This window comes from Cyprinus carpio, chromosome B11 (assembly GCF_018340385.1).
Source record: "Cyprinus carpio isolate SPL01 chromosome B11, ASM1834038v1, whole genome shotgun sequence".
Lineage (NCBI taxonomy): Eukaryota > Metazoa > Chordata > Actinopteri > Cypriniformes > Cyprinidae > Cyprinus > Cyprinus carpio.
In genome coordinates, this window is record NC_056607.1 from 12147147 (window position 1) to 12171841 (window position 24695).

General features: G+C 36.5%; 1 protein-coding gene across 1 annotated transcript in view; it reads right to left on the reverse strand.

Moving 5' to 3' along the window:
• The window catches only part of LOC109098308 (protein diaphanous homolog 3-like), a 328141-nt gene that overhangs the window by 184599 nt on the left and 118847 nt on the right, over positions 1–24695 (reverse strand). Inside the window, 8 exon segments of the mRNA XM_042733923.1 lie at positions 633–749; positions 1191–1309; positions 2425–2535; positions 7383–7481; positions 7484–7487; positions 8098–8234; positions 12917–12986; positions 13244–13318. Of these exon segments, the coding sequence (XP_042589857.1) occupies positions 633–749; positions 1191–1309; positions 2425–2535; positions 7383–7481; positions 7484–7487; positions 8098–8234; positions 12917–12986; positions 13244–13318 (732 nt within the window).

Genomic DNA, 24695 nt, shown 5'->3' on the forward strand with positions numbered 1-24695 from the left:
GTCGCTTCTTTCTCCTGTACCGGCGCTCAGCAGATGGTCTCTATCTTTACACCTCTGTTTTCCTTTGCACTTCTCTCTTCTGTCAAAGCTGTTATTCTTCACATAATAGAGCTCACCGGCTAAAGAGCTTCAAAAGCTGTTCTCCAACACACAACACACTGAGTCATTAGCGAGACCTTAACACCGGGAGATATATGCCGTTGCATCACTGGCACTAATTAGTCAGAAATTAATAAAAACCTCAGACTAGGTTTGAAAGGGAGGAGAAGCAGCATTTTCATAAAAATTCATGAATACAAGATGAATGTGATCTGACTTGTAAGGGCCCGAATAGGTTTTGAAAGACATTTTCTTTTTCCTTAGGTTTATGAAAGGTCCTTGTGCATACAATATCATTTAAAAGTTCAAACACACCTACTCATTATTTAGTATCATTTGAAAATGCGTAAAATTAGCAACAATAAATGCAAAACCAACCAAATGAAAGAAACAGAAGCATGGGAAAGGTGTAGTAAATAAGGAAAATGTTTAACATGAAAGTAGCCACACTGTCTACATTACGTGGCTACATGTTGGGTGCTTTTCATTCACTATTCAGTCAACTTTAAAACAAAAAATAAAATAACCCTCACCGTGTGAAATAGTCATTCCTGACCAGCAGCAGGTGCTGTAGTATGGAAAGAAAATTGCCCTCGGCGCTTGTGTCCTTCACAGAGCAGTATAACACATTAAAGACATCTCTAATATCAGTACGCACTTTGTTAAGGAACAATCAAGCTCTGCAACTGCCAAAATAAAAGCAACAAATGGAAACATACAGAAGAAAAGAGCATACACTCTCTTAATACATGCAGTGCAGACACAAAGGCAGAGCAAAGAACTACAGACTAGCCTTGTCACAGCATGAGACTTGTAAAACACTGCTAATGAAAACAAATGATTCAGGATGATTTATGGTTATGATTAAATCTAAGAAAACAACATCAATGGAATCAGTGCATGCTTTTTGAAGATATTATTACAGTTTGCATATGGCCAACATTTTATTGTTGGAGGTCCTCTAAGGATCAAAGAATGAGTAGGAGAAAGAAAGAGAAGACGACACAGGGGAGGGAGAGTTTTCTGAGGAGCGTTTAAGTGTGGACAGAATATCAAATGAAACTGCATGCATCTCAGCGTCAGAAGGATATTCTAGTTCACTTCTGATGTCCTCCAGGCGATGGGAGAACTCTATCATGTCCTCCTCCTTGTGCTCCTCAAAGACCTTCAGCTGGATATCCAGAGCATCGTTTTTTACAGTGTTCAGGGTCTACACAGCATGAAGGACAAGGGGAAACATAGAGAAGAAAAGAGCAGATTAAATAGACCATGCCACAGAAAACATGATATTCCTTGGTCTTTTGAAATAAAGGCTTTGATGTACTACTGGACGAAGACATACAACTCAAAGTTCCCTGTTAGTGCACCCAAACTATTGCTGGACGCTAAATGCAAGCGCACACTACAAGAATGAGGTGCGACGGACTTCAGAACTGATTAACATAGTCTGGAATTAGCTGTGTAGTGTGTGCACCAAGACAACAGAAATCAATAAATGCCAAAAGTTTTACTTTTCTGATACAGTTGGCCTAAACTCAAAAAAAATAAATAAATAAATAAATTCTGATGTCAGAGTTGCAAGCACATTAACATATTTCCACAAGCATCTAGTCAGAATTCAGAAAGCTGGTGGGAGTTTTTTTTTTTGTTTTTTTTTCATACACAAATTGGCTAGCCAATCAGAACAGAGGTTAACTGCATATAGAAATCAGACAGATATACTAGTAAAAACAGCAGATGTTATTCTAAAAAAGCAGCTAGAAAAAGAAATTGAGGGAAAAATTATATACAATTGCTTTTGTTGCAAGAAAGCATGACTAACATTTCAAGTGGACTTTGAGGGGAAAATAAGACAAATATTCGGAATATTGGGCACTTTATGAGAGAGAAAAGAGAAACATCGACAAAACGCCATTTTCAAAAATGTGTATTTAGAAAGAGAAAATAATAATTTTGCTTTCATTCCGTCTCTTTGTATTCCCCAGTCCTGTTTCTGAGGCAGCTTCTGTTTTGAATAATAAATAAGACATGCGTGAGGCATTAATCTATCTCACTTCCACACTCTGGATTTCATTTCACACACTTCTCCTGTTTTGTTCAGGCAGTTTTCAGTCATTTGTTGATAGAACATAACCACATTCAGAATGCCAAGAGGAGACAGACCGAGAGAAAGAAACCAATCCAATCCTCGCTGTAAGTATTGATTCAGCAGAGCGACCTCTCCTTCAGGCCTCATAAATTATTTGCAGACCCATTTTACAATATTTCACTCAAGTGGACAACTCATTTAAATATTAATACACAGGCAGTGGTCGAGCCGCTTACCGGCAGGATCTCTCGCAGGCCGCAGCGCATAAATTCATTTCGGATGTGCAGCCTGAAGTCCAACTCATCAGGAGACGTTACGAGGGCATTGATGAGCTGCATGCAAGCCACCTAAAGGAAGAAGATAACATTCAGTAAGAGTATGTGTGCGTATACATACGCAGGTCTGAGGGTATGCATTTGAATTATATGTAACTGTGTTGAAATACTAAATGGAATATTTGTATTAGGATTGATTAAACTGATTTTGTCGAAGAACCATTTAAGTAAAAAAAAAAAAGGTTATTTTAAAAATAATAAATAATGTAAAAGTAACGGTAACCGGTTCCCTTATACATAAATACACTTCCAAAGTACGGTTTCCACAATAATAATATTATTAAGCAACACAACTGTTTTTAACATTGATAATTAGAAGAAATATTTTGGAGCAACACACCAGCATATTAGGATGATTTCTGAAGGATTATTTGATACTGAAGACTGGAGTAATGATGTTGAAAATTCAGCTTTGCATCACAGGAATGATCAGTAATTGAAGTCAGTAATCCTAAATTAGCCCTGATGAATTTTTTTTTTTTTTTTTTTTTTTTAATCACTAGTTTACAAAGCTTAATTCGAAAGCACAAGTTCATGGCCTTGAATGTCTCAATGAAGCTTGTTTTCAAGGGAATTGCAGTTTGGACCTGTTGAAGAGCATCACTGTGGTTTATGACTCTCACTGAGCTCTCAGCCAGCATAAAGGATTCCATCACCTCAGTCAAAAACTACTATTCATCTCCTCAAGCAATACAGATCATCAATTATTGATCAGCCTTCTCCACGACACTCTAAATCACACGTGTGAGAGGGACTGTTTAGTTAAAAGGCACTGGTGCATTCAGGGGACTAAGCCGTATTGAACAGACAGTGAACTGTCTGTATAGCTCTGTGTGCCTGTACTTCCTGTTCACATCATGTCTGGTGATGCAATAATTGATTACATAATAAACCACACCAATTCCAAATTATTTATAATGTGATGGCACATGATTTTTTTAGTTTTTTTAAATAATTCAAAATAAGGACAGACTTGTAAGAGTCACTTGTTCGTGAATCAGACGATACTGATTGTGCTGTATGATTTGGATGTACTACAAAAAATATTAGTTACCGGTTCAAGTTGTGATTAATCAAATATCAATGTAAAAAAAATGTGAGGCAATATTTATCGTCCTAAACTCATGGGGTCAAAACAAAAGACAATAATAAACGTTAATAAAAATCAAGATGTTACACAACTGATTTAGTTCAATCAATGGATTCGTCAGCTATTTAAACTGTAATTAAAGGAAAAGGCTCATATGATTGCTGTATGGTTCTGATTTACTAAAAAGAAAACCACCAGCTGATTAATTTAAAATTCTCTGTTTTTACTCAAATGGCCAAATAATTGTAGTCTATGTTTATAATCCTAGACTCAAAGCTCAAAACAGAAGATTATGATTCTAAATAAATATTTAGTCAGTAATGATGGGCTGTATATTTATGATATTTTCACACAACAAAAATCAAGAAAAAATGAGCAGAAGTCTTTCACAGGCAAAACCCTTTGATTTAAGAGACGATGACATTGTATTATTCATATTTGTGTGGCTCAGCGGTTGAACTGCGGGAGGAATCTCAGCAAAGTTAAGCCTGTAAGAGACACTTGCTGACAGCTTTCATGAGGGAAAAGGAAAACATATCTGCCATTAATAACTGTACCGTTTTCTTAATCTGCCTACTTCACATGCCTGGTGAGAGGCGGGAGTGGTGAGAGGATAGGATAAGGAGAGAAAGAGAAAATCTATTCCTGTGAGAATCACTCATTCTCCATTAGCTCAGAGCAATACAGAGCTAAAAGAAACATCCACTAGACATAGACATGAAAACACAAATTAGCCTATGTAGTGATAAAAAACATGCTGAATCATTTACTAACTCCCATGGATGAGCACACAGACACATGCAAAACCAAAATACTTGGTATCCTCAAGCTCTCTTGTAAAATTCTTAAAAATAACCCTCTCCAAAGCAGTCTACAGTCGACCCTGAGTGCTCCCTGCCTCTCACTCCTACATAAACAAACTGAACTTTATGCAGTCTGGGTGTGTGCTCTTAGAGCATCTATTTGAAGAGACAGTCCCTAAATATCTCCAGCAAGAACAGAAGAGTGGAGAGAGAAAGAGAAACCCTAAAGAAAACTCCAAACTGTTCCCAGTTATAACAGCCTTTGATAAATGATTCATACGGTTAAAAGAGATCACAGCTGACTGTTAGCAAACAGGAACAATAACCAGTCAATCAATAAAACATTACGAGAGGCCTCTAAACACACCAGTTGGCCTTCATGGATATTAAACAGCATGCCTTGGATGTTTTTGGTTATTTTTCTCCTCTCATTTCATCAATTCCTGTCTAATGGAGAAAAGCTGGCCAATAAGGGGTCATTTCCTCTATGACCTGCTATTGTAGAGCGTTCAATTGCTTCGTATCAACTATTCAACACTATTTTGGACTGGAAGAGGAATTATTTGTGCACAAATCCATGCTAACCATGAGAGCCGCAGAACTACTACATATTTTGCACTCTGCAGGTCACAGTAAAGCATTCATTTCTGTCATTACATCAAAAGAATATAATTTTAGCTTCAACATTAACTGCTGAATTAGAGGTTTATCCTGAATGCAGGATATGAGAAAGCATGTGAAAGTTCTCTCTATGCATGTTTGAAGGGAAAGCTCAGTGCCTCTCTTTCACCTCCCTCTGCTACCAATTAAACTAAAACACGGCTACTTTGATCAGTCTCAACAATAAAGCCACTTAGTTAATGCAGACGAACCAGCGCGTGTCATTCTGTAGGGCCAGCACTCTGCAGAGGAGCCTCACTTGAATGCATACACATATGCTGCAACAAGAGAGCCCAGAGCCAGACATACATGCTGCCTGTATGGTCCTTGTATAAATTGTAAAAAAAAAAAAAAAAAAAAACTTGTTGCAGTGTTTTTTTGTTGTTGTTTTTTTGTTTTTAAAAGAGATAGTCAAATGATAAAACAATAGACAGACAAACAGATTTATTTATTTACGATCTACACCACATCAGCAGCAATGGCCATATTCATGAAAAAAAAAATTAAATTGCATCACTTAATTAATATCCTTTCTATATAATGTTATTATTTAATTTTTTTTATAAAAATATAAACTAAAATAATAACAACAATAATAGCAATAACAATTATATAGTCTTTTAACTTACTATTTGATAAAAAATTCTAAAATTATTTCCAGAGACACCTTTTTAAAAATGTCCATTAATATATTCTGAATAAAAATCTGTCTATTATAATGAAAAAATGGATATTCTATTAAAATATGTTCTATACTCAAAATAATCTGACATAAATCACAAACTGGTTTCTCCCCTTTCAACAAATATGAATGAGTGAGTTTTGTTAATTTGCAATACACAGACAAACAGAACAATAAAAAATCAGTTAGAACAAACGGTACAGAACGATGGAACGACAGAACAAACGAACGATAGATAAAACGACAGAATAGACAGATGGAATGACAGAATGATAGGTAGGTAGGTAGGTAGGTAGGTAGGTAGGTAGGTAGGTAGGTAGGTAGATAGATAGATAGATAGATAGATAGATAGATAGATAGATAGATAGATAGATAGATAGATAGATAGATAGATAGATAGATAGATAGATAGATAGATAGATAGATAGATAGACAGATAGACAGATATTTAATTATTCAATGATTAAAAATTACATATTTTAGTGCTTTGATGTAGTTATGATCTATTTTGTTATTAGAGTCAATCAAGGTTTATGAATGTAGAATATCAAATGAAGTTGATGTCAATTTTAAATTGTTGGAGTAAAATGTCCATTACAAGATTTGTGGTTTACAGACCCTGACTCATGGTGCACTTCTGTCTTATTTGTGGGCACAGGGCTAAATACCCCTAATCAAATTATTAATAATTTCTGGGATGATTATGGTAAATCTCATCAGGGATGTTTGACTAATGCCAGTTTATGCTTTACAATGCAAATGAAGAGCTGTAACTGGCAGCACTAGTCTCTGTGCTGTACAAGTGTCCTGAGCCCCTGAGCATGCTGGCTAAACAAAATGTCATGTTGACTTGTCAGAAAGGGACAGGAAATTAAGTTAGTTTTATAATGTTTCGTTTAAATAAACGAATTTCATGCCTGCATAGGCACCATACGACTTAAAGGAGCATTAGGCATCTACTTACATAAGCTTTTGAAATGTGTTCTTATATAAAGGACAGGTCGTTAACAAGCAGATATGCTCATTTGTTTTCTTATCCTTTTCATGAAGGCCTCTATACACAGTCACTGGGGGATTTTAAAGTGTAAATTGCGTTTCAGAGGTGATTCAGAGCCTGTGACTTCATCATTATATTGAAGTCACTATCAAGCAAATTGCTGGTGCTTCATCTCAGCATGACCATTTACTGGCCCTAAAATCTCTGAGGGAAACTTTCAAAATGGAAAAGTATACAAAGGAAATGTATTTCCCCATCTAAGCAATACACACAACACCAGTCTGTCATAATAGTGCAAATAGCAATGTGAAAGTGGGTAATGTTACTTTATTACAGAAGTGCTAATTAACAGACCACTAGGGATTTTGAACAGATATTTGTGCATTTTTTTAAATGTAGCCATCGCTTGGAAAAAATAAAATAAAATAAGATAAAATAAAATAACATTTTCACATATATTCTTTAGAGAGTGGCACTATCTCTTCACTTTTTTTTCTATTGCAGCTATCATAGGTATAAATATGTATATGTGACTGAGTGTGTATTGAGGTCGCAAGGGCATTGGTAGAGCTGTATCAGCAGAAGACAAGTGAACAAGAAGGCAGATGAGGAGCAGTGAACGCTTACCTGTAATTGGACGGAGCGCACACTAAGACCTTGAACGATAGGGTTAAAGCGGGCCACCCCTCTTCCCTCAGTTGCTGTGGTGATGGCCTCAAGGACCTTCTCCAACTTCACGCAGGAAATAAGTAAAAGTAAGGGTCACGGATTTGATTTGGTTTTACATTTTTTCACTGAGGGTTATGCTGGGATTGCACTTCTCTCTGGTATGGAGGATGGTTTGAGTGCATCTGTCAACTGCACCTTTTCAGTGCTTACATGGATATTTAAAAGAGAGATAAAGTAGTCATGATAAATTCTTTATGCATTTGGACTAAATAAATGCTGTGCTTATACACTGAACGCAAAAAGACCAAAAAAAAACAAAAAAAAAGGGAAAAGCATCAGCAATTGTTCACAGGAGGAGAGCTGAAGCAAATAGTAACTAATACAACACACAGCTAAAGAAGAATTTACATTAAATATAGTTTAAGTTTGCATCAGAGAAAATGCCAGAATTATGATGCGGTGGCCCAAAAAGCATTTGAACACTTAAAAATATATTAAAAGCATATCTAATACCCTATTTGACCATGTCGATGTTAAAAATCACAATAAGGGCATAAAACTCCAACAAAAAGTATATAATTGAAGGGGCTTAAATAATGAAATCAGGCTGAAATAAGAAAGAACAATAATTGCATCATAACCTAATTGATTTCAAGTGAGACAGGAGGCTTACGTATTTTCTTCTCCCACAATGCAGATTGCAGAGAGCAGTTTGACCACATCTGTCATCATGACCGGCTGACCAGGGTCAATGGCTTGGGCCAACAGTGCCAGACTCTTCTCCTCGCCAAGGATCCGCTCCAGTCCATACTGTAGAAAGACAGAAAAAAAAAAAAAAAAACTTATGTAAGACATTGCCCAGTGTTTCCTGCGATGCTATTCCGCAGTTACACTGAACCACTGCTAAAACTACACCATCTCAGCAAAAGATCAATTCAGTCAATCTAGTTTGAAAGGAATGACTTTAAAAGAATGAATGCACTAAAGAAGAAAAAAAAAAATACAAGAATTAAATGACTTATTCTTGCACAAAAATGCAAACAAAAAACAAAACGAATCCACAAAAAATACACTACACAACAACATTTAACAATAAAATAATTATCACTTATAATAAATGTTATTTAATAAAAAAAAAAAAAAAAATACATATACAAATCAAGAATTAATCTAAAGGGTACATTATTGTAAATACGTTCCAAGGGATTGGAAATACTGAGGGACACATTACATTCAAAGTAGTAATTACAGAAAAGAGTTTTAGTTTTAAAGTAGAGGTGACTCTTTTAAAAAGTGGAGGAACCAAAGAAGGACATGACGTAGCTGCCTGTTGCTCTGTCCTTGAAGTAATGACAAAACTGCGATCAGGGATATGTTAATAGTAGCGTGAAAGAGAGAGGGAGGGTGAAAAAAAAGAAAAAGAAAGAAAGAAAGAAATGGCAAGCATAAAGGTGAATGAAGAACACAGACACAGGACAGAAAAGCCTTGGGGGTCTGAAACGACAAGAGCAGATCGAGACCTGCAGAGAGAAGCAAGGAGTCAAAGAGGGGAGAATATCCACATCTGAACACAGGGGGGTTCGGTTAATGACGACCGCAGCGCCAACACCACAGGACGAATTTCTCATTAATTCAAAACACTGTGAGGTAACTTAAAAGACCATCTCTCTCTACTCTGTCAATCTTTACATGTAATAGATTCACATGGCGTGAAATGGTTCACTAAAAGTTGACTGTGAGTGTGTGTGTAATGGTTAAAATCCTAATTCTGAATTTACATGATCTGATTATTTAGAAATTAACAAAATATGGGTCATCATGAGACTAAATTTGGAAGACCCAAATCGGCCGCCATCTTGCAACAATACAAAATAACTTGTGACTCAAGTTTAGCCATTTTCAAGACATGAATCATCCTGAGTGAATTCATTTCAGACTAAAAAGCTTTAGGACAGCAAATTCACCAAGTTGTGTTAATTGCTTCATAACTCATGCCAATTAATGGCTCCAACTGCCATATCTCAGACTTGTTGTCATTCAGAACAGATGTTTCTGCGGTTTTTGTTTTTTTTATTTCTATGCAAACTTAGGTATGAAAACATCCTTCCTGCCTCAGAGGCACAGGGGAGATAGCACGTTATCACAGTGTTTACGCGCAGTAATGGATGTAAACATATATGAGCCATTTTCTGTCTTCATTCCACGGGTGTTGGTGACAGCTGAATGAGAGCACCTGGCTGGCAGGCAACATGGGCGGAATGCATCCCATGATGCTGTGGGGCTGAAGTGAGAGGTCTGGAGCTGTGACAGGCCTCTGGGTAAATAAGGCTCGCGGCACCTGTCGGGTACTTGGGATTACACCAGACCTTTAGGGCTGAGGGGTGCGAGTAGTAGATTTTGAAACTCGCAGAAAACACAACTGGGATCTCCAGCAAATGAATTCCCAGAATGTCTACACAGAAATAGATGAAGAGTGTTTTTTTTTTCTTTGATCCTACAGAAACAGGCCTCGGGAAAACAACAATGGCCTCAACCCATTTATATTTCCTCAGTGGGTGACCATGACAGATTTCCAACTGAAAAATGCACTGATGCGCTTAATTGCTTTGTTTCCATTTTAAACAAATGGCATGTCAATTAGAGTCAATGACGGGACAATTGAATACAGTCAGAAAAAAAATGAAGTCAACTTGTGAAGCTCCCGAGGAAAAGAAAACTAATTACATACTGTAGATAATGACTAGATTTTTACATTTGTTGTTAAAAAATGTACAAATCTCACAACCATTTTGGGTGATTGCCAAAGCTTTGCTATGCAGCTGCAAATATGTGTTTGTAGTGCCCAGTCAGGGTCTAGGTTTTCTTTTTTTTCCCCAGTAAGGATGCATTAAAAACTGTCAAAAGTGACCCTAGTAAAAAAGTAATATATTTAAAATAAATTTATTTCATACTATTTCATACTTACAATGTTAAGAAAAGAAAAAAAAAAATGTATAGCCTGAATGCACTGCAAGTCGCTTTGGATAAATGCGTCTGCTAAATGCATAAATGTAAATGTACTAAGTATAGCTCAATCTATTTACTGACATATCGCTTGAAGTATACGTAGTATACGTAGCATGAAATAAATGTATTTCAAAAACATTTTAGTATATGTACTCACTAGGGGAAAGGATAGAGTTTTGGATTTCTACAAAAATAATTTTTAAATAAACGCTGTCCTTTTCTACTCATCTCTTAATCTTGAAAAAAATATCACATATTCACAGAAAAATATTAAGCAGCACAGTGCTGATAATAATAATAACTATTTCTAGAGCAGCAAATCATTATATTAAAATTATTTCTTAAGGATCATGTGACACTGAAGACTGACGTAATGATGATGAAAACTCAGCTTAGTCATCACAAGAATAAAATACATATTTAACAAAAAAACAAAACAAAAAAAAAACAGTTATTTTAAATTGTAATAATATTTTACAATATAACTATTTTTGTTACTGGTTTTTGACCTAAATCACATGCCAAAGTTTAATACTTGGGGTTCTTTTAAGAGAGAACCACAATACTAATATTCTTGCCAATAATTAAAGTAAAATATTTTAAAATATATTGCTAATATATTGCTAAAAAAAAAAAGAATATATTCTATATGATTATTCCTAAATAAGCTACAAATTAAACACTAAAAACAAAATAATAATAATAATAATAATAATAATAGTTTAAATAAAATACATTTTTACTTTATTTACTTAATTTTATTTTCAAATCTCAAATAGCAATGTACCGCAATGCCAATGCTTACTTTAGAAAATACCATTGATGAACACCATTCCAACAAAGAATCAGACCTGTTAGTGAGGCTGATGGATGACTGCTAACAGCTTCTCAGATAAGATTAGTTCAACTTCACTCAAACACCATGGGATATGCTGACACCTGACAACATGTCTGTCTAACATCTGCCACATACCCCGTGAATGAACATGGATCAAAACACCACAGATCTGTATCTCTACCACGCTCGTATGTATGTTTGCATGAGGCTGGGGTAACTCCTCAAACCCCAGGCTATCAACAACATCAGAGACACCACTGGAGATCCACTTCTAACACATCTCTCTAACAGGAGTGTGCAAATCATCAAAAGCCCCCTCAGACCTCTCCACCTCGGCCGAGCAACGTAACCCCCTCCCGAGTTCAGAGTGGTGGCTGTCTGCAGCCCCCTTTATCTGAAGCTCTCCTCTTATCGCTCCTGACCATTTGAAAGCGGCCGCAGGTATGCGTGCCCAGCGGGGCGGAGCGGGAGCGAGGTGAGTTAGCGGAGATGTAACGCGGCAGCTGATGAAGGGGTGAGCTGAGGCGCCACAGCAACTGAAATGAGTCTTGTTTGAAGCTGGTGCTTTAGGGTAATGATGAGATTTCTGCTTCAAAAAAGTACATCTGAAACTCATGAAATACATCCACAGCAGATAAATACACAATCTTTACACCATGATTTTGTTACTTTATTCTACATTTTCTCTGTCACTTTTGATTTAATGTGATGGTAGGCTGGTTGGTGATTTAATGCCCTGCCATCTTCCTTGGCTATTTTCATGGCGAGTAACAAGTTAAAATGGTATTAAAGAGCAATTAAAAAAAAACTATATACTGTATAAGGTTTTTAAAATATTCTTAACATAAAAACTCTAAAATGCATTCACGGTTGATTAAAGGTGACAACAATCATCTGAAGCTTAAGAATAGTAATTGGCTTGAAATACATTGAAAGCCCACATTATTTATTCTACTAAGAAAAAAAAACATAAGCAGTCAAATTGAAAGTAAATTACTTCTTATTTGGCCACATGCAAACTGCAAAGTTTTGGGCTTTCCACTGCAGGGCTATATTATCATTAAAAGTCTTACATGTCTTTATCTTTTACATCATTTTTTATGTCTTGCAAACATAAACGATTGTTTATCTGTAAAGAATTCTGCATTTTTGGTAAAAATTCTGCTGATTGGTCACTAAAATAATGTTATCTAGTTGACTGACATAATTTTTTGTCAAAATAGCAAAAACTACTTGTTTTTCAGCATAATGAATTTAAGGGGTTGTGTTACATTATAGCTGTATAATTTCCAATTTGTTTCAATTTTAATATTTTTGTAAACATAATAATTGTACAATTATTTTAACAAATATAAAACTATTCCTATAAAAAAAAGAAATTTGTGGGGGTGGTGAAAAATATGAGAGCAAATAAAAAACATTTTCACAGCAGCAAATTTAAATTAAATTTTATGCAAATGAGCAGTGTTGCAACAAATATCAATGGGATTGAAGACTGTGGATCTCACATTTAAAAGAGTCATTACAACCACATTTAGGTGCAGTTTGTATGTGGCCTTTGAAAACTGATAATTGTACAATATGAGATGAGATTATCTCAAGTGGAAGGTAGTTATAAAGTGATCCCGCTGCTTGGTGACGTTATTACCTTGTTGTTCATAAAAGCCTTGAGGCACTGAATGACTTTGTGTTGACTCTTCTTATCCACTTTTTCTTGGCTGGAAAAACACACACACACACACACACACACACACACACACACACACACACACACACACACACACACACACAAACACAAAAATCAAGAATGAGTGAAAGCAAGCAGAGCTCAATAGGTTACTAGAAGACAAAAGCCGTCAAAGATTTTAGTTAAACTGTTATGACCTCAGGACTCATGCTGAGGTAGAACACAAATAGTCTGAAACCTAGCAAGATGCCTTTGATTAAGAAATATGGGTAATGGAATTTGTTTTACTGTTTTTTGAGGAGGAGCTTCTCCAGCGTGTCCAACAGGAGACCCAGACCCTCATGGCCAAAACTCTGCACCCAGCTGAAAAAAAAAAAAAAAAAAACATGTTAGTGTAATTCTGATAATGTGCTAAATATTAATAATAATAATAATACTATGGAAGTCAATTGCTCCCATCAACTGTTTTGTTACCAGCATTCATTCATCTACCAGAAGAAAGAAATTCATACAGGTCTGGAACAATTTGAGTGTGAGTAAATGATAACAGAATTTTCATTTTTGGGTGAACCACCCATTTAAGTCAGGAACTAGAGTAGCAGTTTACACTATTGACTCCAAAAGTCCATACTTTATATTACCTAAATAAACCACATTGTATTACATGCCTGGACCAAACCATAAGAGTCAATAAGTGTTATCAGAGTGAAGTTTGTCAGAGCCCATTTAACATCAGTAGATTCTACCTTCTTCAACAAATTAAGCTCTCCCCTGGAGCTAAAAGAGAAAGGCATTGCTAATGGAGCAAAGATGTTTATTTTAATTCCATTCAGACACAATCTCGCGCTCTACATCTCCATTGATTCGGCCTCTATTGTCTGTAGGAATTGCCACGATGGAAATTTAACTCTCCAATAGAGAGGGGAAGCATGTCGAGTGAGGAATTGATTAATAATGAGGGAATTCAATAAGCATAAACAAACAGATTAACCCTTTATGTGTAGGAAGCAGGTTGGAGAGTTCATTCAATTACAACTGCAGCCTGTAACAGATGTTTCTGCAAACACAGGCTTTTATTTGCATGTAACAGTAATGACATGTTAGGTCAAAGCAGAGATTCCAATACAATATTTTTCATGACATTAAAACCATTTTAGGGTGACCAAATGGTCGCATTTTGCGATAATTTCTTCTGCCGATGTGACTCATTTTTGTGAGCGGTCGCATTGGTGCGACCGACGTGTTGCCCAACTCATAATCTCTGCCATTTCTCTTGCATTTGTGAAACATGAAATGCCAAATGAAAGCGAAACTAAACTGCGCTGTTTTAGCTGCGCAATGAGGACATTTTATCAGCTCGGATCGCGACATAAACTTGTCCAAGCTTAGAACAGCTTTACTCAGGAGCCACGGTTGATTTCGCGACACTGTTACTGCACAGATCCATCAGTGCTGCGAGATCCAGTGAGAAGCATCTGAATTCGCCGCACAACGATGCTGCGAGATTTACTGAGAAGCATTCAAATTCTGCACAGAAATCTCTGTTATAAACAGCGCTGACATACGTCAGGAAACCAGAAGTGGCGAGGCTAGCTGTAACCATGGTGCTGTGGTAGAAATAGTTGAATGTATTACATCATTCATTTCAGGTTTTGTACAACCTTTTGAAAGAGAAATTTAAGCACTTTTCAATGACTTTCAAGCATTTCACACAACTATTTCCAACACTTTAAAGCTCTACAATGATCCAGTTTGCATGTTATTTTTAATGGGATGAACAAAATATACTTTGTGGTAAACAAACACTTATGTAAATAAAATAAAAAAAAACATAATACATCAAATCACAATTATAACCAGTAGACAACAACAGAGGAGCACTTAGTCATTCATTTCTACTTTTTCTCTATATTTTGAAATTATAAAATCACTATTATAAAATATAAAATCATCAAGAAATCAGATTTTGTGTACAAAGTAAGAAAAGTCACAAACTTTTCTTAATTTTGCTACTAAATCACACAATCACTGAAGTTGGTTAGTTCCATATGCTAGAATAATAATGGTACATTTAATAAGAGTGAAATATATACATTTTCTGTATATAATTTAATTTTCTGTCACTGTTGTTAATAAAAGTAAATTCTGTATGCATCTTAACTCAAGCTCAGTGCTTTACTGTCAAATCTGTATAAACAACAAACAAAAGAAAAATAAACAAGACGTGAACATGAAATATTATTAGCAACTGCACTTATTAATGCAAAACAATAGTAATTTTATGATTAAATACTCTTTATTTTGAATACCCCCACACACAACCCCCCCTTAGTGCTTCTGGTGCCACTGCTCTCAAATGTTAGTCTGGAGCCCTGAATTGATAAATGCTCAATATTAAACTTCTATGCTATTTTGTCTCAAAAAAAAAAAAAAAAAAAAACACACAAACTAAAATCAATATAATAACTGCACTATAATGCATAAAAGGATGACTGAAAATAATACTACTCAGCTTCTACTTAAATAATAATATATGCATGCATGTAAGCATCTATCCATCAATTTGTCATTTAAGATCCATCTAGACTCAGGTAACTGAAATAATTTTTTAAGCCCCACTCTTTTCCACAAACTTGCACTCAGGAAACTGCAATTTTACTCCATTTCCAAGCTGTGATTCATTGTGTCCTTAACTCCTTAGTGGTCAAACAGAATCACTGGTAAATTGGTGGTTAAACCCACTAAAATCAGGCAGGTACGAGCAAGAAAAACAGCTCATCTGCCTTTGTCTGTGATCCTTGCTTTAAACTATGGTCACAAAAAAAGCGATCATAACTATGACCTGTTGATCATGTCATGGTGGGCTGGGTTGAGTGCGATCTCACAAATGTGTGAAATTGCCTCAGTGTAAGTGTAGAATAGCGGTGAGCATCAATAGCCAATTTTCAGAGAGCCAGTGTCAGGAGGCGTGGGTGTGCTTCCGAGGCTAAATTACAGCCAAAATTGACCACAACCCGGAAACTGGAAAGGAGGACTGGAGAAGAGAACCAAGAAGAGAGAGAGAAAGATAATGCTGTTTAAAGAAAAACGGAGAGCAATTCAGAGACAGTCCGATGAGACTGAGAAGAAGTGCTCTCCTAGCTGAGCTGTGGAAGGATTGATGTCGCCACACTTTCACAGGCAAAAAGTCTGCGCCAAAATGAGTTCTCGTGCCAGTTTCATTACAAAATAGCAAAACATCAAATACTATCATGCTGCACTTTAGAGGAGAACGCAAATGGTTGTAACAATACAAACTGCAGTTTAGTGTTTTTATAATTTATTTATTATTAAACCTAAACTGCTGCACTGGTTATTAATCCAAAAACAGCAACAACAACAAAAAAAATATGCATGATTTTATGCATGTGTACCTACCACTATTAAAACGTATTGTGAATACATGTCACCATTTCCCTCGAGTTGTAAGCACATGGGGGACTTGATACAAGCCACTATGTCCTAAATATGGATCTTCATACTATTTTTCTTCCTCTCTCGCTCATGCCTTCTTTTATTTCTTTCTGTTCAGTAACTTCCCCTTGCTTCAGCCACTCCAAAGGGATCGTAATGATTTCCAGTACATGGTGTCTCTTGGGTGTACGTAGACAGAATAAGGCTCTCTGAACATATTTAACTTGTAGTCGAAGAGAGGTGCGAGAGGAAGATGAAATCTCAGCCAGTCTTTTAGGTATTGCGGCTGATTGCGATGGGAGTTGAGGGCTCAGGCCCCCAAAGAGCTGGTTAATCACATCTCACCACAGAGGTAAATGTACCATAGTAACAAAATAATCAGCAGAGAGCAGAGTAATGTGTAGCAGCATACAAGAAAGCCATCGGTTTCTTTCATTCGCCAGCTTTTCCCCTTATCCTATTGATTGGAGAGCCTGCCAATGGCGAGGAATGGGGCTTCCCACTGGGAGGAGAGGGGAAGGAAACGAATGATCATGAGAGAGGGAGAAAGAGGGAAAAAGAAGGATGGAGCTGATGAGGGAGTGACAGAGTGCAGCGAAAGACTGCAAGAAAGTAGAGAGTTATGCAGAGAATCAAAGCGGGTTCACAGAGAAGCTACGAGGGCAATACAGAGTGTTTATGCGGCGAGAGAGAGAGCAAGAGTCGGTGTAATGTCTGTTCCCATCAAAATGCAGTCCTCGTCCAATTCTAATCAACAAGCCGCATGCCTCCAAGCATCCACTAATCAAATCCTAGCATGTATGCCTGTGTGAATTTTCAAGGTGAAGCAAAAGGGGGGCTCACCCTGAATTGAATTTGTCAAATCGGACTGGAGCGGAGAAAACAAAGAAGGGGAGTGTAGTAGACCATCAACAAAATTCATTTGTTGATGGGATTCCAGCTCGTGTCTAAATCAAAATGACGACAATGATGATGGTTATTATGGATGAAATGAACTGTTAGTTTAGCCGAATAAAGAGCCGTGGACGTGTCACAACACTCAGGTGAGAGTTATATTAGAGTAGGTGTTAGTTTTCGTGAGTTAAGTACATTTAGAAGCTGTGATGCTCTCATGCCGAATTCATCTCATTTGTAGGGTTATTTCATGAATATATTTTCTTTTTTTTTTCCTTTTGGAATAGGACTGGGTAAGTGTCAGTAATTGAAAAATCAGGATGGGAGGATTGTCAACCGGCATAATCAAGTAGTTTCTCAGGAATGAGGAAACAGAGATGTGTAATAAAATGCAAACAGGATCAACGGAAGGAGTGCAATAGTCAATGAGAGTCAAACAGAAGAGGAAGAGACACTTTTGCTCTGCACTTCACTATACTGTCACTTTAATCTTTCTAATTCACTTTATTTTGCACTACTACTATTCCATTTTATTTGTTAATATTTATTGGGTTCTTTGGGCTACAGTATTTGTTATTTTATTTTGCACTCATACACAACTATGCTGCTGATATGAACATACAGTTAAATAAGATAAATAAATAAAAAATGTAGCAAGGTAGGTTTACACTATCATTCAAAATAGGGATGTCAATTTTCGATCATTTCCATGAATGATCGTCATTTAAATTAACGATCAATTAATCGTTAACCTTAATGCTGCAAAATGCATCTAATGCAGCCACCGTCAGTCACCGGCATGACAGGATGTGCAAAAGCCACACACACACACAACAAATGCTTTCTCACTTGAATTAAAGGAGTTTAAGTCTGAATAAATGCTAGTAGCAGGATTATAAAATGAATAGATGTGATTATGATAATTTGATAAAATGAAGAGAGCGCGCCATACATTTGAGGTCCTTTTACTTTGTTTCCTATCCTGCACGGAGACCGCTAAACGCACCTCTTTAAATGGTTTTGTGGTGCTCGTTGTATTTTAAAACACAATTCCAATGTTTTCAACTGACATTATGTAATTTAAAATAAAATTATCCCAAACGTAACTGTGGAGCAAGTGATGCTGTGCTGCGCAGTAAGTGAACTGCTTCCATCAGTGCTGCTGCAGCAAAACACACTGTCGCTCACATTAAATCTTTTTATGTGATTATTATGACCAGTACTTCATTTGATCCTGCTGGATTCTGTTCTGGAAAATGTCAGATTTTGATTTTTTGCGGTCCGGTAGGCCTATTTGTTTTTAAAAATCTGGCATACAGTGCATTAGATCGTGACAGTGCGTGCGTGCATACGAGGACGAGCGAGCGCAGCTTTGGCTAGATTTATTTGGAGTTTATTGCTCATGTCTCATTCGGCACAAATCCAAATGTTTCCATATTCACAATGCATTTGAATGTTAAACCATTATTTATAATGTAAACTAGGCTTGTACTTGACAAGCATTCGCATATAGATGGAAAAGATCATCCTCTTCATATGAGCAAAAACGTCCTTGGCATAACAGCAGAGTGTGCCGTATACTACGGTCTATTTAAACTGACCAGTGTAACCTTTTAAATTTTTAGTTGACTATTTTATTTTGATAATGAACAGACTGCGATGGAAGTTTGAATTGCTTGAATAAGTGTGCGCCAGGCTCCGGCGCGATCTAAACAGCTGAGACATATATATATTTTTTTTAATTTAAAAAACCTTTTCCGCAAAAGTGTTTACTTTCATTTGTGCACACTCACAATAAAAACAGAAGATTTGTGCTCTTGTAAAATAAAGCAAACAAACAGAATGGGTGTTGTCATACTTTTCTTTCCGTGAATTTATGAAGTGCCGCCACACTTCTGTTTTAAATCCGTTATCTTAATTATTTAAGTCAGATATATTTAGCATATTTAAAAAAAATAATGAAAACAAATTGTTATTTTTATGTTAGGCCTATTACTTATATAGGCTATACATTTTCCTTAAAGCATCCCATTTTGTCCCAGGCCTTGAGAACCTGTGCCCTTAGTTAGGTCCATGCAGAAACTTGTGAACGATGCTCCGCGTTACCGTTTAGTGACATCATTGAATGCTCCAGGAAAACGTATTGTCAGTGTCAGTCACACAGTGCCTATTAATTGCTGTTTTGAATCCAGCAATTATTTATTAACAAATTATAAGCTCTGATTATGACAAGTGTGGTCTAAAAGCTTTGTTTATTAGAGGAATAATAGGTTAACTAGAAAATGTTGGATCGCGACCATGCCTCTGGATGCCGTTTGAGCCTATAGCCTTCATTTATGTGGCTTTGTTCTGGTTTGCCGGTTGGTCACGAATTTCCACAAATTCGATAACATTTAGGCATTGTTTCTTTTCCTAAATCTTCACAGTCTAACCCTCTAATTTTGCAGGTTTATTTTATTGTCTTTCACTTTTAATCACTGTTTTCTCATCTCTTACTGTGGTAAACATGAAAAGGGAAATTAAAGATTTCATAAATTAAGAATTCGTTCGATTTATTAATTAGTTCCCTTATTTCAGTTAAAACATGGACAGTTGCCACAAATTAATAAGTTGTAGAAACAGATTAACAAGTTGTAGGATAGCCTTTCTGTCCTGTGTCTGATTAATCGTTGACATCCCTAATTCAAAAGTTTGGGGTCAGTTAGAATATTTTTAAGATTATTAAGTTTAAAAGAAGTCTCCTTTCAGTAACATTGTGAAATTTCACAACAGCCATTATTCTGGTCTTTAGTGTCAAATGATCATAAATCATTCTAATATGCTGATTTGGTACTCAAGAAAGATGTCTCGTTACAATAAATTGAAAACAGAAATTTGAGAAAATTCAAAAGAATAGACCCTTTTAGGGCCGACGGCACAATTATTTCACAGCGCTAGCTGGAGGCAAAAAAAAGGAAAACTGGAGGCAGCCAATTCAAACCAGCGCAGAATTGGCTACATAAGGAGCTTAAAATATTGTCTTGTTGTGATGTTGGGTGCCAGAATCAATGTAGTAGTGGCTCCAATTTGAAATTTTAAAGCATACCTGCTGTCACTGCCAGACCAAAAAAAAAACATTGACAGCTGTGTTTAAATGCGATAAAACGAGCAGACTGGACAGAAATGGTCATCAAAAATGCTTGCGTTTGCAGCGCACACTTCTTACCAGAAAAGGTTAAATAAAGAATTGTCTTTTGTTGTTATGGATTGTGACATGTCTAAATATTTCTTATTAATCTCTGTACATGTGGTGTATGATATAATGTCTGTGTGCATGTGTGTAAAAAAAAAAAAAACTGACGATTTATATTAATGATCTGTAATTGTAAATACATTGTTGTGATTGATTGTGGCTGGAATTTTTAAGAACTTGGTAAGGAAAAATAATAAAATACAGAAAGGTCAAAATTTGTGTTAATTTTCCTAGAAAATATTCACATCTTAATTCCTAGAAAATATTCACATCTTAATTTAAATGTACTGTATGTAAAGTAGGCTAATGTAAAGGTACTGTAATGTCACTTTAAACTAACTGACCATTACATGACACATACATCTTTAAATAATATACCCATCATATTGAATGTTTAATTTTTTTTTTCTTTGTATTTTGGCCCAGTTCATGTAGCTGTAAAAGCAGTTGCCTGCTGATATTGAAATATCATATATATATCTATATATCTATATATATTCGAAACAGACACAGGTGAGTTTGTATTTACTATACAAGTTAGGTTTCTCTGTAGATGTGAGTCACTCAAACGGAGGTGACGTTAATCCTTCCAGATCATCCATGCTTTGAGTGAAGGGTCGGCCAATCTGGTTTCATCCGTTAAAGTTAACCTTTTCAAAAACAATTGCAGTCCCAGACAATGAGTGACTGATTTTCTCCAATCATTGTTAAAAAAAAAAAAAAAAAAGCTAACAAACCTCATAGCTAACGTTAGTGAAGGGGTCAGGGGAATCTTTCTGCCTCCACCTAAGCCCCGCCCACAGAAAAAACGTCAAAATGTTTACTACCAGAAAAAGGGTCTATAGCATTTATTTGAAATAATATTACATACAAACATTATAAAAGTCTTCACTGTCACTTTGTGTGTCATACTGTAATGTGTCCTTTTTGAACAAACTTTCTTTCCAAAAAAAAAAAACTACTGATACCAAACTTTTAATTGGTTTGGTAGATAAGCATTAATTAACCCATTTCACTTGGAAGTACATAACACTATGGAAGTAAAAGGAATTGTAACAGCCTTTTTTACTTGAAAATTAAAATAATTATTTAAGGCAACTTAAAATGGTGGGGAGAGACAACCTGAAGGGGGGAAAGGACAACAAAATGAAAAAACGACAACCAGTTAGGCTAAAACACAATCAATTAATCTTCTTATCAGCAACAGAGCTGGAATTTAAATGCCCCAGGGTTACATTAAAAATCTGATTTATCATCTCACCTCTCTTATTCAGTAACACTGTATATGCCTGCATTAACATGAGGGTTTTGTATGTGTTTAGATTTTTTGGTATTCGTTTTGTATTTTTTTTCAGGATTATTTGTTTTTTTTTGTAAATATTTTTTTTCTTTTGAGAAGAAGTTTCTTTTCTTGAGTTATTCCATAACGGACACAAACAATACTGTCCCTGAAGAACTGAAATGTAAACAAAGGAATTATCATCATATTACAATGTTATTGTTTCTCTCTCTCTTTTTATGGGTGTGTGTTTATGCGTGCATGCGATTTTCGACTACTAATCGAATAATACCCAGCGATTATCGAATATTACTTTTGCTTAAAATGCACATCCCTAATGAGGACCTGACACTGACAAGTGCTAGAAGAGGTGGGTTGCCTGAAGTTGACCACTAAAGAATGAGGCTTCAACGTCAAACAGTAAAATTCAATTTATTCACTTGCTTTCTTGAAACAGGCAGTGGAAGAAACGGAGCAGGCCAGGCCTAGGGTCCTGACAAGAGCTTCATTGAAATGCATAACTTACACGTGAGAAACCATATTCTCCTATCATCAGCAGGTGAAACCCAGAGCAGAAAGACCGCAATAATCAGTCGAAGCATGGCAGCTGAAAATGCAAGGGTGACTCCCTTCAAACCAGCAGGGTGCCAGTTCCAGCCAGCACGAAGTGGCGGAGAGAGCATGAGAATAAGGCAGGCGGAAAAGCGAAGAGGTTAGATGCGGCACCCTCCTACACACCCTGTTGAAATCTCACACATTCTCACAGGCAGCAAATCAAGCAAAACACTTTCTCCCAAACAACTGTTATCTACCACCATGTGAAGTTATCAGAAGCGAAATCTCTTTTGAGACTTCCTCGTATGAAATGAGCATCCAAGTCTGGCCGTCTGACTAGAGAAATATTTTCATTTCTTTCCCTCTCTCTTCTCAGAAGTAAGGGATGCAGCTGGTATGATCAGCCGGAGCAAAGGCAATCATTACCAGGGCTTTTTGTATCAGTAAGCCTGACATCAGACAGCAGCTCGCTTTTTCTTTTCTGATGTTCTCCGTCTTTCCTGCACCCTCCTTCGAAGGAGCGTTCGATTACAAAAGGGGAACATCTGGAGATGGACGCTCGTGTCTGAATAACAATATTAATCAATCCCACAAGTGCCGGCAGAAACGGCGGTCTTAAACAAAAGGCGGAACACTTTACCGCCACAGGAGGCTCCAATCAAGAGAGGCAGCATTGAGAGCTGTGTCTCACTGCTCATAATCACATAAAGTGGCACATTCGTTCCGGGGAAAACATGTCGAAAATAAGCATGAGATGGTTTGCTATTCTTTAGCTCCCCTTTGTGTTCTCTTCTTTTCTCTCATCTGTTTTATTTGTCTGTCCTTCAACATCCGTATGTGCTTCGTAGGTTTGTTTTTTTTCTTTTTCCGATTAGGTCTGACCTTAAATAATTGGACAAATGGACAGGCAGAAATTTTCATATTATGTGCTTAAAATAAAATATAAATTCTACCAGACCTTTGAAATGTTTGGTGCAGGCATTTTCAAACTGGGGGCCAAGGGACTTAAAGGGGGGTCACAGGAAAGTGTCAGTGGGAGATCAATGAAAAAGAAAATAAATTAAATTTACAAAATGCATTTTAAGACTCTCCGTCAGACTCAAGAAAAAATAAATACATAAGGTAAGACTTAAAGAGAACACAAGGTTAAAATAAAGTCACAAAAATTGATCTGAAGACACATTGTGACAAAGTCACAAAGTAAAATTTTAATTCACAATTACAAGAAACAGTCACAACTGTCTTTTTTGTTTTAACGAAAGTGAGCATTCATAGGGCTGATAAAGTTCATGTTTTCACTTGAGAGATTAATTTATAATATTTAACAGTGAAAATTAACTTTTAGCATAGTTTTTTAGAACTGTTATAATTAAGGTGGGTCCTTGAAATAAAAAAAAACCCTGAAAACCCTGTCTTACGCTTTATGCTGCATTTCTACTAATAAATATGGAAAGGATAAATGAGCAGAGACCAGTCGGCCTTCTGAGAAAGAGCCAGCGCAGAGAACTGATGCAAATCTTTGCATTCATAGCAACATAGAGAAGGGAAGAAAGAAAATGTGATTGATGTGAAAATGCGAGATCTTGATCTATTTGACCCCCGGAAGCAACCCTTCACTTTCATTAGCATCCTCCCACGCCCTGAATAACCAGCTTCTTCAAACACCTTCTCTCTCTCTCTCTCTCTTATATCTCCATTTCATTTCTTATCTCCCTTTATCCCTCCTCTGTCATACGCCTATAAAGTGAATGAGACACAAACTCACCATCTACTCTTTACAGGGGAGAATGACTATCATGCAAGTCATTTCTTTTAAAATATCTGATGCAATCCCAAAGCAAGGTTAATGTATTCAAACTGACCTCCAAAAGCATGGCAATATGCAGAATACCTGACCACAGACGTAACAGAAATGTAACAGCGCTGAGCGAACGAACATCAGAAGTTAGCCACTGTTAAATATTAACGAGTTTTAGAGTAATGTATGCTTGCGAAGGGAATACGCATCAGTCACGCTGAAAAGCAGTATCGCTGGAGTAACACATGTAAGATCACCCACTTGTGTGAGCCATAAGCGGCATAAAAGAGGAGTGGGCAGGCTGTCTCTCTCTCTCTCTCTCTCTCTCTCTCTCTCTCTTAGTTGAGCATTAAAAACACTGGAAAACAAATTTATCATCCCATTCCCAGGAAACAAAAACAGTCATAAATCACAGAGAAAAATGAGGCGCCTTATCTGGCTAACTTCACGGCAAAGGTAGCTTGACTTCGCTTCTCCCTCCGGAGTCTCTACCCCAAGGCTATGTTACCCACGTTAGCATTGCGCTGGG